General features: G+C 47.0%; 1 protein-coding gene across 1 annotated transcript in view; it reads right to left on the reverse strand.

The window, feature by feature from the left end:
- The window catches only part of LOC311115132 (lysosomal alpha-glucosidase-like), a 32,750-nt gene extending 21,827 nt beyond the window's left edge, over window positions 1–10,923 (reverse strand). Inside the window, exons 1-9 of the mRNA XM_084190339.1 lie at window positions 10,813–10,923; window positions 9,636–9,725; window positions 6,467–7,027; window positions 6,116–6,261; window positions 3,623–3,788; window positions 1,433–1,535; window positions 765–884; window positions 556–674; window positions 311–442 (exon numbers count right to left, since the gene is read on the reverse strand). Of these exons, the coding sequence (XP_084046465.1) occupies window positions 311–442; window positions 556–674; window positions 765–884; window positions 1,433–1,535; window positions 3,623–3,788; window positions 6,116–6,261; window positions 6,467–7,027; window positions 9,636–9,725 (1,437 nt within the window). The 5' untranslated portion in view covers window positions 10,813–10,923. The remainder of the gene's footprint in view (window positions 1–310; window positions 443–555; window positions 675–764; window positions 885–1,432; window positions 1,536–3,622; window positions 3,789–6,115; window positions 6,262–6,466; window positions 7,028–9,635; window positions 9,726–10,812) is intronic.
- Window positions 10,924–16,083: the final 5,160 nt, after the last annotated feature.

A 16,083-nucleotide genomic window follows, 5' to 3' on the forward strand; every position in this document is an offset into this window, starting at 1 on the left:
AGGGTTACTACAGACCCCTGGGTCCTAGAGGGGGGAGGTGAGGGTTACTACAGACCCCTGGGTCCTAGAGGGGGAGGTGAGGGTTACTACAGACCCCTGGGTCCTAGAGGGGGGAGGTGAGGGTTACTACAGACCCCTGGGTCCTAGAGGGGGGAGGTGAGGGTTACTACAGACCCCTGGGTCCTAGAGGGGGGAGGTGAGGGTTACTACAGACCCCTGGGTCCTAGAGGGGGGAGGTGAGGGTTACTACAGACCCCTGGGTCCTAGAGGGGGGAGGTGAGGGTTACTACAGACACAGCGAGCAGCGTACCAATATCATGACATAACGTTGTCCGTGGCTGTGCAGGTCTTTCACCATGTCAGGCAGGGTCGGGAAGGCCGCGGGGTCAAAGGTGAAGTCTAGACTACGGTCCATGTAGTCTATATCATTCCACTGCACATCCTGGAACACACACACACACACAATGTTATTTCACTGCCTGTCAAGGAAGACAGTCAGTGTTCCATGCAGAAGAGAACGGTGAACACACACCGAGTGAGTCAGCGGGTACGTACCTGGGGTATTCCATAATTCCTCATGTTCTTGACGACGTCCCAGGTGCCATTGCTACCTCCGTAACCCCAGCGACAGAGATGGTAACCCAACGCCCAGTAGACTGGCATGGAGGGGTAACCTGAGAGAGATGAAAGGGGAAAGTCAGACAGTGATGACTTCAAGGACATGAGGGAGGAAGGAGTGCATTGTCGTCTTTCTGTAGACTGACCTACGACCTCCAGATATTGTCCAATCACAGAGGCCGGATCGGGACCCAGAAAGACGTAGAAGTCCAGGATCCCACCAATGGTACGCCAGGTGATGGCAGGGCCCGGCTGGAGGGCCACGTCTGCAGAACCAACATTCACAGAGCATTCATAAACACGACATGAAGATGACATAGCATCACTCAAACATCAATGTAGATTCGAGATACTGAACATAAAGGGGTAGAAATGGAATAGACCAGCGCCTGACCCATAGTGGTCCAAGTACATAGGAGCTCAGGTAAAGGTTGTAATGGTAGAAATGGGACGTGGCCACTGACCCATAGCGGTCCAAGTACATAGGAGCTCAGGTAAAGGTTGTAATGGTAGAAATGGGACGTGGCCACTGACCCATAGTGGTCCAAGTACATAGGAGCTCGGGTAAAGTTCGTAATGGTAGAAATGGGACGTGGCCACTGACCCGTAGTGGTCCAAGTACATAGGAGCTCAGGTAAAGGTTGTAATGGTAGAAATGGGACGTGGCCACTGACCCATAGTGGTCCAAGTACATAGGAGCTCAGGTAAAGGTCGTAATGGTAGAAATGGGACGTGGCCACTGACCCATAGCGGTCCAAGTACATAGGAGCTAGAGTAAAGGTCGTAATGGTAGAAATGGGACGTGGCCACTGACCCATAGCGTTGCTGTTGAGCAGGAAGAATCCGTGTGCTGTCCCCGTCCCTCCTTCCTCCATGGCCAGGTAGAAGGGATGAGCCCCATACAGGTTAGTCAGCTCCTTTTGACACAGGACAGAGAATAGAGCTATTACAGTATACCTAACACACACATATACATATACACACACATATATACATATATATACATATACACACACATATACATACACACACACACATATATACATATATATATACATACACACACACACACATATACACATACACACACATATATACACACACATATACATACATATATACATATACACACACACATACATACATACAGTACCAGTCAAAAGTTTGGACACACCTACTCACTAGTTTTTCTTTATTTTTACTAATTTCTACATTGTAGAATAATAGTGAAGACATCAAAACTATCAAAACACATATTGAATCATGTAGTAACCAAAAAAGTGTTAAACAAATCAAAATATATTTTTGATTCTTCAAAGTAGCCACCCTTTGCCTTGATGACATCTTTGCACACTCTTGACATTCTCTCAACCAGCTTCATGAGGAATGCTTTTCCAACAGTCTTGAAGGAGTTCCCACATATGCTGAGCACTTGTTGGCTGCTTTTCCTTCACTCTGCGGTCCAACTCATCCCAAACCATCTCAATTGGGTTGAGGTCGGGTGATTGTGGAGGCCAGGTCATCTGATGTAGCACTACATCACTCTCCTTGGTCAAATAGCCCTTACACAGCCTGGAGGTGTGTTTTGGGTCATTGTCCTGTTGAAAAACAAATGATAGTCCCACTAAGCGCAAACCAGATGGGATGGTGTATCGCTGCAGAATGCTGTGATAGCCATGCTGGTTAAGTTTGCCTTGAATTCTAAATAAATCACAGACCGTGTCACCAGCAAAGCACCCCCACACCATCACACATCCTCAGCATTTGTGGGAACACCTTCAAGACTGTTGGAAAAGCATTCCAGGTGAAGCTGGTTGAGAGAATGCCAAGAGTTTGAAAAGTTGTTATCAAAGCAAAGGGTGGCTATTTGAAAAATCTAAAATCTAAAATATATTTTGATTTGTTTAACACTTGTTTGGTTACTACATGATTCCATATCTGTTATTTAATAGTTTTGACGTCGTCACTATTATTCTACTATGTAGAAAATAGTACAAATAAAGAAAAACCCTTGAATGAGTAGGTGTTTCCAAACTTTTGACTGGTACTGTATATATATACACATACATATATATACACACTGAGTATACAAAAGATGGACACCTTCCTAATATGGAGTTTTAATAATAATAATAATAATAAGCCATTTAGCAGAGTTTTCCCTCAGAACAGCCTCAATTCGTCGGGGCATGGACTCTACAAGGTGTAGAGGAACGCTGGCCATGTTGACACTAATGCTTCCCACAGTTGTGTCAAGTTGGCTGGATGTCCTTTGGGTGGTGGACCATTCTTGATACACATGGGAAACTGTTGAGCGTGAAAAAACCCAGCAGCGTTGCAGTTCTTGACACAAACCGGTGCGCCTGGTACCTACTACCTACCATACCCTGTCCAAAGGCACTTAAATATTTTGTCTTTCACCTGGTCAGTCTGTGTCATGGAAAGAGGAGGGGTCCTTAATGTTTTGTGTACATAAATACATATATGTGTGTGTGTGTGTGAGTGAGGGAGCGTGAGGTAGAAGGTGGAAGGGATGAGCCCCAGGGGTGTGTCAGCTCCTTCAGATACAGGACAGAGAACCAGGGAATCAATCTGGCCTCATGTTCCCATCATCCAACTGACAAAGTTATCCGTTGTTACAGTCCCCAAGATGTGATGTTGACATTCCAACCCATCAGCATCAGATGCACCCTAATGCTTTAATTACATGATTGTTCAGCCATTCAGATGGGTTAACAAAAGGGATAAAGAACTAAAAAAGTGATAGAGAAGAAAAAGGAGAAACCAACCAACCATAGGTGGTTAGCTTTAGCATGCTAGCATTACCATAGCTTACCATATGTTTAGCATTACCTTAGATTTACCATATGTTTAGCATTAGCCTTCTAGCATCACCTTAGATTTACCATAGGTTTAACATTAGCATGCTAGCATTACCATAACATTTAGCGTAACCATATCATTCCCATGTTCAGCATCAGCATGTTAGTGTTAGCGTCAGTACCGTGGGCGGTACGTCTCTAGCCCACATGGTGAGAGTGTTCCAGTGGACGTCGTGTAGGAAGGAGGAGCGGTGTTCTCCCAGGCCATAGACGTACTGACTGGACAGACTGCTGGACAGCTGGAGGAATTGGTCACAGTAGAACAGAGGCGCTACCGTGGTGTTGAGGCTGGGGGGGGGGGGAGGGGGGATATGCACAACATGAAGACAGACCAACACACAGACACAGGAACATAAAACAATTTTTTACAAATATTACATCAAATGAAACCATCCCAATTCACAGATTATTCCAACCAGAATAACAAAGGGAGAGTAGAGACTCTAGAGAGGCAAGGGAGAGTTCAGACCATAGAGAGGCAAGGGAGAGTAGAGACTATAGAGAGGCAAGGGAGAGTAGAGACTATAGAGAGAGGCAAGGGAGAGTAGAGACTATAGAGAGAGGCAAGGGAGAGTAGAGTCTATAGAGAGGCAAGGGAGAGTTGAGACTATAGAGAGGCAAGGGAGAGTAGAGACTATAGAGAGGGGCAAGGGAGAGTAGAGACTATAGAGAGGCAAGGGAGAGTTCAGACCATAGAGAGGCAAGGGAGAGTAGAGACTATAGAGAGGCAAGGGAGAGTAGAGACTATAGAGAGAGGCAAGGGAGAGTAGAGACTATAGAGAGAGGCAAGGGAGAGTAGAGTCTATAGAGAGGCAAGGGAGAGTTGAGACTATAGAGAGGCAAGGGAGAGTAGAGACTTGAGAGAGAGGGAGAGTAGAGACTATAGAGAGAGGGAGATTAGAGACTATAGAGAAAGGGAGAGTTGAGACTATAGAGAGGCAAGGGAGATTAGAGACTATAGAGAGAGGGAGAGTAGAGACTATAGAGAGAGGCAAGGTAGAGTTGAGACTATAGAGAAAGGGAGAGTGGAGACTATAGAGAGAGGTAAGGGATAGTAGACTATAGAGAGAGGTAAGGGAGAGTGGAGACTATAGAGAAAGGGAGAGTGGAGACTATAGAGAGAGGTAAGGGAGAGTAGAGACTAGAGAGAGAGGTAAGGGATAGTAGAGACTATAGAGAGAGGGAGAGTAGAGACTATAGAGAGAGGCAAAGTAGAGTTGAGACTATAGAGAAAGGGAGAGTGGAGACTATAGAGAGAGGTAAGGGATAGTAGACTATAGAGAGAGGTAAGGGAGAGTTGAGACTATAGAGAAAGGGAGAGTGGAGACTATAGAGAAAGGGAGAGTGGAGACTATAGAGAAAGGAAAGGGAGAGTGGAGACTATAGAGAAAGGAAAGGGAGAGTAGAGACTATAGAGAAAGGGAGAGTGGAGACTATAGAGAAAGGAAAGGGAGAGTAGAGACTATAGAGAGAGGCAAGGGAGAGTAGAGACTATAGAGAGGCAAGGGAGAGTTCAGACCATAGAGAGAGGTAAGGGAGAATAGAGACTATAGAGAGAGGCAAGGGAGAGTAGAGACTATAGAGCGGCAAGGGAGAGTTCAGACCATAGAGAGAGGTAAGGGAGAGTAGAGACTATAGAGAGGCAAGGGAGAGTTCAGACCATAGAGAGAGGTAAGGGAGAGTAGAGACTCTAGAGAGAGGCAAGGGAGAGTAGAGACTATAGAGAGGCAAGGGAGAGTTCAGACCATAGAGAGAGGTAAGGGAGAGTAGAGACTCTAGAGAGAGGCAAGGGAGAGTAGAGACTATAGAGAGGCAAGGGAGAGTTCAGACCATAGAGAGAGGTAAGGGAGAATAGAGACTATAGAGAGAGGCAAGGGAGAGTAGAGACTATAGAGCGGCAAGGGAGAGTTCAGACCATAGAGAGAGGTAAGGGAGAGTAGAGACTATATAGAAAGGAAAGGGAGAATAGAGACTATAGAGAGAGGAAAGGGAGAATAGAGACTATAGAGAGAGGAAATGGAGAATAGAGACTATAGAGAGAGGCAAGGGAGAGTAGAGACTATAGAGAGAGGCAAGGGAGAGTAGAGACTATAGAGAGAGGCAAGGGAGAGTAGAGACTATAGAGAGAGGGAAGGGAGAATAGAGACTATAGAGAGAGGCAAGGGAGAGTAGAGACTATAGAGAGAGGCAAGGGAGAGTAGAGACTATAGAGAGAGGGAAGGGAGAATAGAGACTATAGAGAGAGGCAAGGGAGAGTAGAGACTATAGAGAGAGGCAAGGGAGAGTAGAGACTATAGAGAGGCAAGGGAGAGTAGCGACTATAGAGAGAGGGAAGGGAGAATAGAGACTATAGAGAGGCAAGGGAGAGTAGAGACTATAGAGAGGCAAGGGAGAGTAGCGACTATAGAGAGGCAAGGGAGAGTAGAGACTATAGAGAGGCAAGGGAGAGTAGAGACTATAGAGAGGCAAGGGAGAGTAGCGACTATAGAGAGGCAAGGGAGAGTAGAGACTATAGACAAAGGGAAAGTAGAGACTATAGAGAGGTAAGGGAGAATAGAGACTATAGAGAGAGGCAAGGGAGAGTAGAGACTATAGAGATAGTCACTCATGCGTACAGCACAGCTCCTGAGGAAGTTCTCTTAACGATGATGCCAAACGGCTCATTGGACAGCTCCACAGAGTAGGCGGGACTAGAAGCCTTCTCTGTGGCATTGGGCACGGTGATTGGCACCTCGAACCGCGACTCAGACGGGTCGGTGATCTAAGCGTAACAAAAGAGAGATGAATGATATGACGGCCTACGACCCCAGAGATATGACACAGGGAGTGAATGCATGTATTCACGTGTGTGCGCGCGCTTCTGCCTGTGTGTGTGCATTAATGTATGTGTGTGTATACAGTACATTCACGTCCGTCTGTATGAATGAATGCATGTATTCACGTGTGTGTCCTCTGTGCTTCCTCACCCTGACTCGGAGCCTGTGGTCCGTCTCATAGAGGACCTCCAGCTGTAGAGTCAGAATATCTTCAGGGTAGTAGGTCTTCACTGCCTTCACCAGAGTTCCTGTCTGGCCCAACTCTGTGCTGTTAACGGACACCAGGGAGTAGGAGGGGAACCCAGGGGGGTAGAAACACCAGGGGACACCATTCCTCCCCGGGGCGGTGGAGGAGGAGGAAGAGGAGGCTGGGATGAAGCAACAGTTCCTCGCCTCACACAACTCCCTGGTCACCACCACCCCTCTCTCTGGGTAGCAGTCAAACCTCCAGGCCTCTGGGACCACTCCACAAGCCTGGGGCTCTGGTAGGGCTCCACCCCCATCTCCCCCACCTTTCCCTGGGGAGACCCTGGGCGGCGGGGCCCTGTGGGGGACGTTGTTGGATGGGGCGTGGAGCCAGAAGATGGTCCCCAGAAGCCAGACGCCACAGATCAGGAGCAGCAGGGAGCCCAGGGAGATAAGTGCCGTGGTGGCAGAACATGAGGGCCTCCGAGGCAGCAGGGGGCGCTCTGTCTCCTCTGGGTCCTTCACCTGAAATCATAACTACAGTTACAGTTTGACTGCAATACTACACAGTACAGTACTAGACAGTACAATGCACTTGGTGTAGCCTGGGTAAGTAAGTAAGCCTTGCACGAGCCTTGGCTTGTGCTAGTCGGAACGGCTCTGCAGCGTGAGGCAGCTTGATGTACCAGTACACCCCCTGGACAGGACGCTAGTCTATCACCTGTTTCTGTAGGGTGAGGCAGCTTGATGTACCAGTACACCCCCTGGACAGGACGCTAGTTTATCTCCTGTTTCTGTAGGGTGAGGCAGCTTGATGTACCAGTACACCCCCTGGACAGGGCGCTAGTCTATCACCTGTTTCTGTAGGGTGAGGCAGCTTGATGTACCAGTACACCCCCTGGACAGGACGCTAGTTTATCTCCTGTTTCTGTAGGGTGAGGCAGCTTGATGTACCAGTACACCCCCTGGACAGGACGCTAGTCTATCACCTGTTTCTGTAGGGTGAGGCAGCTTGATGTACCAGTACACCCCCTGGACAGGACGCTAGTTTATCTCCTGTTTCTGTAGGGTGAGGCAGCTTGATGTACCAGTACACCCCCTGGACAGGACGCTAGTTTATCTCCTGTTTCTGTAGGGTGAGGCAGCTTGATGTACCAGTACACCCCCTGGACAGGACGCTAGTCTATCTCCTGTTTCTGTAGGGTGAGGCAGCTTGATGTACCAGTACACCCCCTGGACAGGACGCTAGTCTATCTCCTGTTTCTGTAGGGTGAGGCAGCTTGATGTACCAGTACACCCCCTGGACAGGACGCTAGTCTATCTCCTGTTTCTGTAGTGAGGCAGCTTGATGTACAACTACACCCCCTGGACAGGACGCTAGTCTATCTCCTGTTTCTGTAGGGTGAGGCAGCTTGATGTACCAGTACACCCCCTGGACAGGACGCTAGTCTATCTCCTGTTTCTGTAGGGTGAGGCAGCTTGATGTACCAGTACACCCCCTGGACAGGACGCTAGTTTATCTCCTGTTTCTGTAGGGTGAGGCAGCTTGATGTACCAATACACCCCGTGGACAGGACGCTAGTCTATCTCCTGTTTCTGTAGGGTGAAGCAGCTTGATGTACCAGTACACCCCGTGGACAGGACGCTAGTCTATCTCCTGTTTCTGTAGGGTGAGGCAGCTTGATGTACCAGTACACCCCCTGGACAGGACGCTAGTCTATCACCTGTTTCTGTAGGGTGAGGCAGCTTGATGTACCAGTACACCCCCTGGACAGGACGCTAGTTTATCTCCTGTTTCTGTAGGGTGAGGCAGCTTGATGTACCAGTACACCCCCTGGACAGGGCGCTAGTCTATCACCTGTTTCTGTAGGGTGAGGCAGCTTGATGTACCAGTACACCCCCTGGACAGGACGCTAGTTTATCTCCTGTTTCTGTAGGGTGAGGCAGCTTGATGTACCAGTACACCCCCTGGACAGGACGCTAGTCTATCACCTGTTTCTGTAGGGTGAGGCAGCTTGATGTACCAGTACACCCCCTGGACAGGACGCTAGTTTATCTCCTGTTTCTGTAGGGTGAGGCAGCTTGATGTACCAGTACACCCCCTGGACAGGACGCTAGTTTATCTCCTGTTTCTGTAGGGTGAGGCAGCTTGATGTACCAGTACACCCCCTGGACAGGACGCTAGTCTATCTCCTGTTTCTGTAGGGTGAGGCAGCTTGATGTACCAGTACACCCCCTGGACAGGACGCTAGTCTATCTCCTGTTTCTGTAGGGTGAGGCAGCTTGATGTACCAGTACACCCCCTGGACAGGACGCTAGTCTATCTCCTGTTTCTGTAGTGAGGCAGCTTGATGTACAACTACACCCCCTGGACAGGACGCTAGTCTATCTCCTGTTTCTGTAGGGTGAGGCAGCTTGATGTACCAGTACACCCCCTGGACAGGACGCTAGTCTATCTCCTGTTTCTGTAGGGTGAGGCAGCTTGATGTACCAGTACACCCCCTGGACAGGACGCTAGTTTATCTCCTGTTTCTGTAGGGTGAGGCAGCTTGATGTACCAATACACCCCGTGGACAGGACGCTAGTCTATCTCCTGTTTCTGTAGGGTGAAGCAGCTTGATGTACCAGTACACCCCGTGGACAGGACGCTAGTCTATCTCCTGTTTCTGTAGGGTGAGGCAGCTTGATGTACCAGTACACCCCCTGGACAGGACGCTAGTCTATCTCCTGTTTCTGTAGGGTGAGGCAGCTTGATGTACCAGTACACCCCCTGGACAGGACGCTAGTTTATCTCCTGTTTCTGTAGGGTGAGGCAGCTTGATGTACCAGTACACCCCCTGGACAGGACGCTAGTCTGTTTCTGCTCTTTTGTAAAAATCCTTCTGACTTACTGCCACCCCAATGTTTAGGCTCTGACTTACTGCCACCCCAATGTTTAGGCATGACAATCCCATAAGGAGTTGGTGACAGAGCAGAAACACAGACTGGCACTCAAGCTACTCCGGTAACGAGTCAATGTGCACGGGGTACAAAGCAGTTGAGGTAATATGTACATATAGCTAGGGGTAAATGTGACAATACACTACATTGCTATAGACGACAGAATCCCACAAGAGTGTTAGGTAGTTCTCACCTCCACCATGTCCTGTGCAGGAGGCTCCTCTGAAGCAGCAGCGTTGGAGAACTGGACTTCCTCTGGACTCAGTCTCTTATAAGACACCATCTACACGGAGACCAGATCAAAGTAAAAAGTGTGAGGAAACTACAGACACCCATCACAGGCATACGTTGCTTGCTTGCATACGTTGCTTGCTTGCATACGTTGCTTGCTTGCATACGTTGCTTGCCCATGGAGCTGTGAGGGGAACGGCACCTCCGTACCTTCAGGCTCTGATCAGTCCCTACACCCAAACGAGGGCACTTGAAACCCCACCTCTTTAAGGAATACCTGGGATAGGATAAAGTAATCCTTCTACCCCCCCTTACCTCACCCCCCCCCAAAAAAAAACATATTGTAAAGTGGTTATCCCACTGGCTATAAGGTGAATGCACCAATTTGTAAGTCGCTCTGGATAAGAGCGTCTGCTAAATGACGTAAATATGAAATCCAGTGTTTGGTTTCCAGATATTGCAAGGACTTGTGTACACAAGTCTCTACCAAGCCGACTAGCTAGTAGATTCGACTGTATCTTTATAGCTAGATAAGATTGCATTCATAGCTGCATAATTGGACAGTGGGTCTTTGGCTGAATAGCCTTGCTAGACTTCGAGCCCGTAGATAGCTAGCACAACCGTTGGTGTAAATGCCAAAGGTTAACTTGGCTTGCCATCTCGGCTGGGGGTAGCGGAGTTTACTCAACTCCACGATATCGTTTTACAGGGATCTAAACTCAAACTAGGCTGGGGAGGTAACGTTACCTAGACAACTAGCTAGTGGTAGCCCTCTAATTTAGCTAACTTGCCGTTTACCAAATTATCCACAATAAATGTGTAACAGTTATTGATTTAACGTAATCTGCCACATATCACATGATGTCCCCTGTAGCTCAGTTGGTAGAGCATGGCGCTTGCAACGCCAGGGTTGTGGGTTCGTTTCCCACGGGGGGCCAGTATGAAAATTAATGCACTCACTAACTGTAAGTCGCTCTGGATAAGAGCGTCTGCTAAATGACTAAAATGTAAATGGAGAAGCTAGGACTAGGAATTGTGTGGACAGTAACGTTAGCTAGCCAACATTAGCTTGCTTGTTTTCTAGTTTGAATTATTTGGAGAATAAAGTAAGCACAAACTACACCACGAAAGTTGCTTACCTCGACTTGGAAGAGAGGGGTTTTCACAAATAATAAAACACGTTCCCACTATCTAGGTTTTTAAAATTGGACTAACATGTCGTCGTCTCTCCTTCCCTAAACAAGTTGTTGTTCTCGCGTGCTTCTGTTCTTCTTCGTTGGGGTTTATCGGCAGTCGGCATCCAACGTTAATGGTGCATTACCGCCACCTACTGTACTGGAGTGTGGTCCAGAGAAAGGGAGGAACTAAATTATATCTGCCAGCCCTGTTTCTCTTAAAACAGAAAACCAAAGATTGGATACTGTATCTGTCGAGGTTCTATTCAGTAAACTCTTTACACTTTGGATGTAGCTCAGTTGGTAGAGCATGGCGTTTGCAACGCCAGCGTTGTGGGTTCGATTCCCACGGGGGGGGCCAGTATGAAAAATAAAAAAAGAATGTATGCACTCACTCTGGATAAGAGCGTCTGCTAAACGACTAAAATGTAAAATGTGCCCAGGCAGTGAGGTCAAAGATGGTGGAAAATGATGTCCCACTCAGGCTGTTTACCATTGCAAAAAATTGTCTGTTCTGTTTACATTTTAGTCATTTAGCAGACGCTCTTATCCAGAGCAACTTACAGTTAGTGAGTGCATACATTTTTCATACCCGTTCTGCTGAACGGGGTGGCTCTCCCTTAGGCACCAATTTTGGTGTTCCTCAAGGTTCCGTTTTAGGACCACTATTGTTTTCACTATATATTTTACCTCTTGGGGATGTTATTCGAAAACATAATGTTAACTTTCACTGCTATGCGGATGACACACAGCTGTACATTTCAATGAAGCATGGTGAAGCCCCAAAATTGCCCTCGCTAGAAGCCTGTGTTTCAGACATAAGGAAGTGGATGGCTGAAAACTTTTTACTTTTAAACTCGGACAAAACAGAGATGCTTGTTCTAGGTCCCAAGAAACAAAGAGATCTTCTGTTAAATCTGACAATTCATCTTGATGGTTGTAAAGTCGTCTCAAATAAAACTGTGAAGGACCTAGGCGTTACTCTTGACCCTGATCTCTCTTTTGACGAACATATCAAGACTGTTTCAAGGACAGCTTTTTTCCATCTACGTAACATTGCAAAAATCAGAAATTTTCTGTCCAAAAATGATGCAGAAAAATTAATCCATGCATTTGTTACTTCTAGGTTAGACTACTGCAATGCTCTATTTTCCGGCTACCCGGATAAAGCACTAAATAAACTTCAGTTAGTGCTAAATACGGCTGCTAGAATCCTGACTAGAACCAAGAAATTTGATCATATTACTCCAGTGCTAGCTTCCCTACACTGGCTTGCTGTTAAGGCAAGGGCTGATTTCAAGGTTTTACTGTTAACCTATAAAGCGTTACATGGGCTTGCTCCTACCTATCTTTCCGAGTTGGTCCTGCCGTACATACCAATACGTACGCTACGGTCACAAGACGCAGGCCTCCTAATTGTCCCTAGAATTTCTAAGCAAACAGCGGGAGGCAGGGCTTTCTCCTATAGATCTCCATTTTTATGGAACAGTCTGCCTACCCATGTGAGAGACGCAGACTCGGTCTCAACCTTTAAGTCTTTACTGAAGACTTATCTCTTCAGTAGGTCATATGATTGAGTGTAGTCTGGCCCAGGAGTGTGAAGGTGAACGGAAAGGCTGGAGCAACGAACAGCCCTTGCTGTCTCTGCCAGGCCGGTTCCCCTCTCCACTGGGGTTCTCTGCCTCTAACCCTGTTGCAGGGGCTGAGTCACTGGCTTGCTGGTGCTCTTTCATGCCGTCCCTGGGAGGGGTGCGTCACTTGAGTGGGTTGAGTTACTGACGTGATCTTCCTGTCTGGGTTGGCGCCCCCCCCCTTGGTTTGTGCTGTGGTGGAGACCTCTGTGGGCTATACTCGACCTTGTCTCAGGATTGTAAGTTGGTGGTTGGGGATATCCCTCTAGTGGTGCGGGGGCTGTGCTTTGGCGGAGTGGGTGGGGTTATATCCTTCCTGTTTGGCCCTGTCCGGGGGTTTCTTCGGATGGGGCCACAGTGTCTCCGGACCGCTCCTGTCTCAGCCTCCAGTATTTATGCTGCAGTAGTTTATGTGTCGGGGGGCTGGGGTTAGTTGGTTATACCTGGAGTACTTCTCCTGTCTTATCCAGTGTCCTGTGTGAATTTAAGTATGCTCTCTCTAATTCTCTCGTTCTCTCTTTCTCTCTGAGAACCTGAGCCCTAGGACCATACGTCAGGACTACCGGGCATGATGACACCTTGCTGTCCCCAGTCCGCCTGGCCTTGCTGCTATTCCAGTTTCAACTGTTCTGCCTGCGGCTACGAAACCCCTACCTGTCCCAGACCTGCTGTTTTCAACTCTTAATGATCGGCTATGAAAAGCCAACTGAGAGACCTGAGCCCTAGGACCATACGTCGGGACTACCGGCCGTGGTGACTCCTTGCTGTCCCCAGTCCGCCTGGCCTTGCTGCTATTCCAGTTTAAACTGTTCTGCCTGTGGTTATGGAACCCCTACCTGTCCCAGACCTGCTGTTTTAAACTCTAATGATCGGCTATGAAAAGCCAACTGAGATTTATTCCTGATTATTATTTGACCATGCTTGTCACTTATGAACATTTTTGAACATCTTGGCATGGTTCTGTTATAATCTCCACCCGGCACAGCCAGAAGAGGACTGGCCACCCCTCATAGCCTGGTTCCTCTCTAGGTTTCTTCCTAGGTTTTGCCTTTCTAGGGAGTTTTTCCTAGCCACCGTGCTTCTACACCTGCATTACTAGCTGTTTGGGGTTTTAGGCTGGGTTTCTGTACAGCACTTCGAGATATTAGCTGATGTAAGAAGGGCTATATAAAATAAAATTGATTGATTGATTGATTGACCAATGCATTAGCAACTAGGTCTGGTCTGCTAAAATCATTAACCATGTATGAACCAGAAATAAAACAGGTAGTGGGATGTCTCGCTTCCTCTTCTGTCTCTGCTGAGGCGACAATGCAGAACACTGCAGCCTATCTTGTAGTGCTGTTTGAGTCAAATCAGAGACGGTTAGGGAGCTGATCCGTCATCAGTATTGTGGAATAATTCTAAAATGTTAAGTAGGCGGCAGCATGCACATAAAATGTTTGAATGCCAATATATCAAAGAAGACGTTTTCCTATCAGATGTAATGACTTATTCAACCGACTGTTTCCCCACCCCAAAGTCTAGTAAAGCAGGGTTTCAACTGGAGTTTGGGAAACCCTGTAGTAAAGGATGGCCTCCTCTCTTCTACCTCTTCCTACCATCCTCCCCTCCCAGACTTCCTCTGTACTTGGAATAGATGCTGCCCTGGTTCTCTATTCCACTGCTCCTGTCATCTCTGTACCACTACTGCCCATATCAGTCCCTATGGCCTCTGCCTTGCTTATTGAAATCTCCACATCCACCTCCCCTCAGGCCGTGTTTAGCCAGCACATCAACTACCTCATTTCCCTCCACCCCCACATGGGCTGGGACCCAAGCAAATCTCACCTGTATACCCATCGGTCTCTCTTCCTAGAGCTGGCCGCCCCAGCCAGAGCCTGGACTTGAACCCGATCGAACATGTCTGGAGAGACCTGAAAATAGGTGTGCAGCGACGCTCCCCATCCAACCTGACAAAGCTTGAGAGGATTTGCAGAGAATAATTTATTTATTTATTTATTTTATTTCACCTTTATTTAACCAGGTAAACCAGTTGAGAACAAGTTCTCATTTACAACTGCGACCTGGCCAAGATAAAGCAAAGCAGTGCGATAAAAACAACAACACAGAGTTACATATGGGGTAAAACAAAACAAAGTCAAAAATACAACAGAAATACATATATATACAGTGTGTGCAAATGTAGCAAGTTATGGAGGTAAGGCAATAAATAGGCTATAGTGCAAAATAATTACAATTTGTATTAACACTGGAATGATAGATGTGCAAGTGCAAGAGATGATGTGCAAATAGAGATACTGGGGTACAAATGAGCAAAATAAATAACAATATGGGGATGAGGTAGTTGGATGGGCTAATTTCAGATGGGCTGTGTACAGGTGCAGTGATCGGTAAGGTGCTCTGACGACTGATGGTTAAAGTTAGTGAGGGAGATAAGTGTCTCCAGCTTCAGAGATTTTTGCAATTTGTTCCAGTCATTGGCAGCAGAGAACGGGAGAAACTCGCCAAATACAGGTGTGCCAAGCTTGTAGCGTCATACCCAAGAAGACTTGAGGCTGTAATCGAGTAAAGGGTCTGAATTTTTATGTTAATGTGATATTTCAGTTTTTAATTTTTAATACATTTGCAAACATTTCTAAAAATCCGTTTTTGCTTTGTCATTATGGGGTATTGTGTGTAGATTGATGATCATTTCTTTTTTTAAATACATTTGAGAATAAGGCTGTAACTTAACAAAATGTGGAAATGCGCCACTCATGTACTCCTGAGTGGCGCAGTGGTCTAAGGCACTGCATCGCAGTGCTAACTGTGCCACTAGAGATCCTGGTTCGAATCCAGGCTCTGTCGCAGCCGGCCGCGACCGGGAGACTCATGGGCGGCGCACAATTGGTCCAGGGTAGGGGAGGGAATGGCCGGCAGGGATGTAGCTCAGTTGATAGAGCATGGCGTTTGCAACGCCAGGGTTGTGGGTTTGATTCCCACGGGGGGCCAGTATAAAAAATATATGTATTCACTAACTGTAAGTTGCTCTGGATAAGAGCGTCTGCTAAATGACAAAAAATGTAAAAAGTCAAGGGGTCTGAAAACTTTCAGAAAGCAGTGAATATCTTTCTTTAAAGGAACTCAGTCCGGCTTTAAATTTGCTCTTGAAGGTTGTAATAGTAGGATGCACAAGGTGCAATTTCGAAATTGAGTAGCGCATCTTGTCATGTTAGTCATTGCATACCTTAGAGAGCTTTTTTTATGTCCAGATCAACTATCCCATGTCAGCTAACGTGTTTTTTTATTTTGTTTTTTTAGCCCATAGATATTGTTGTAATTTTTTAGTCACTCAAATATCACATGAATACATATTAGACATGGCAAAATGTGTAGAATTGCAAGAAAATGTGCTTTAGAACAGCAACATTTTCTTTCACCCCATGACAAAATGTGTAGAATTGCAGGAAAAACAGAAAGGAAAACGCTGCACACTGCTGCTCATGCTCCCAGGTGATATTTATTTATAACAACGTTTCCACCCTTAGGTCTTGATCAGGCATCCATATCCCAGGTGCGGGTGGAAGGTCCTATATATAGGAGCAGTACTCAGTGACATCAC

This window comes from Coregonus lavaretus, assembly GCF_964263955.1.
Source record: "Coregonus lavaretus genome assembly, contig: HAP1_SCAFFOLD_200, whole genome shotgun sequence".
NCBI lineage: Eukaryota > Metazoa > Chordata > Actinopteri > Salmoniformes > Salmonidae > Coregonus > Coregonus lavaretus.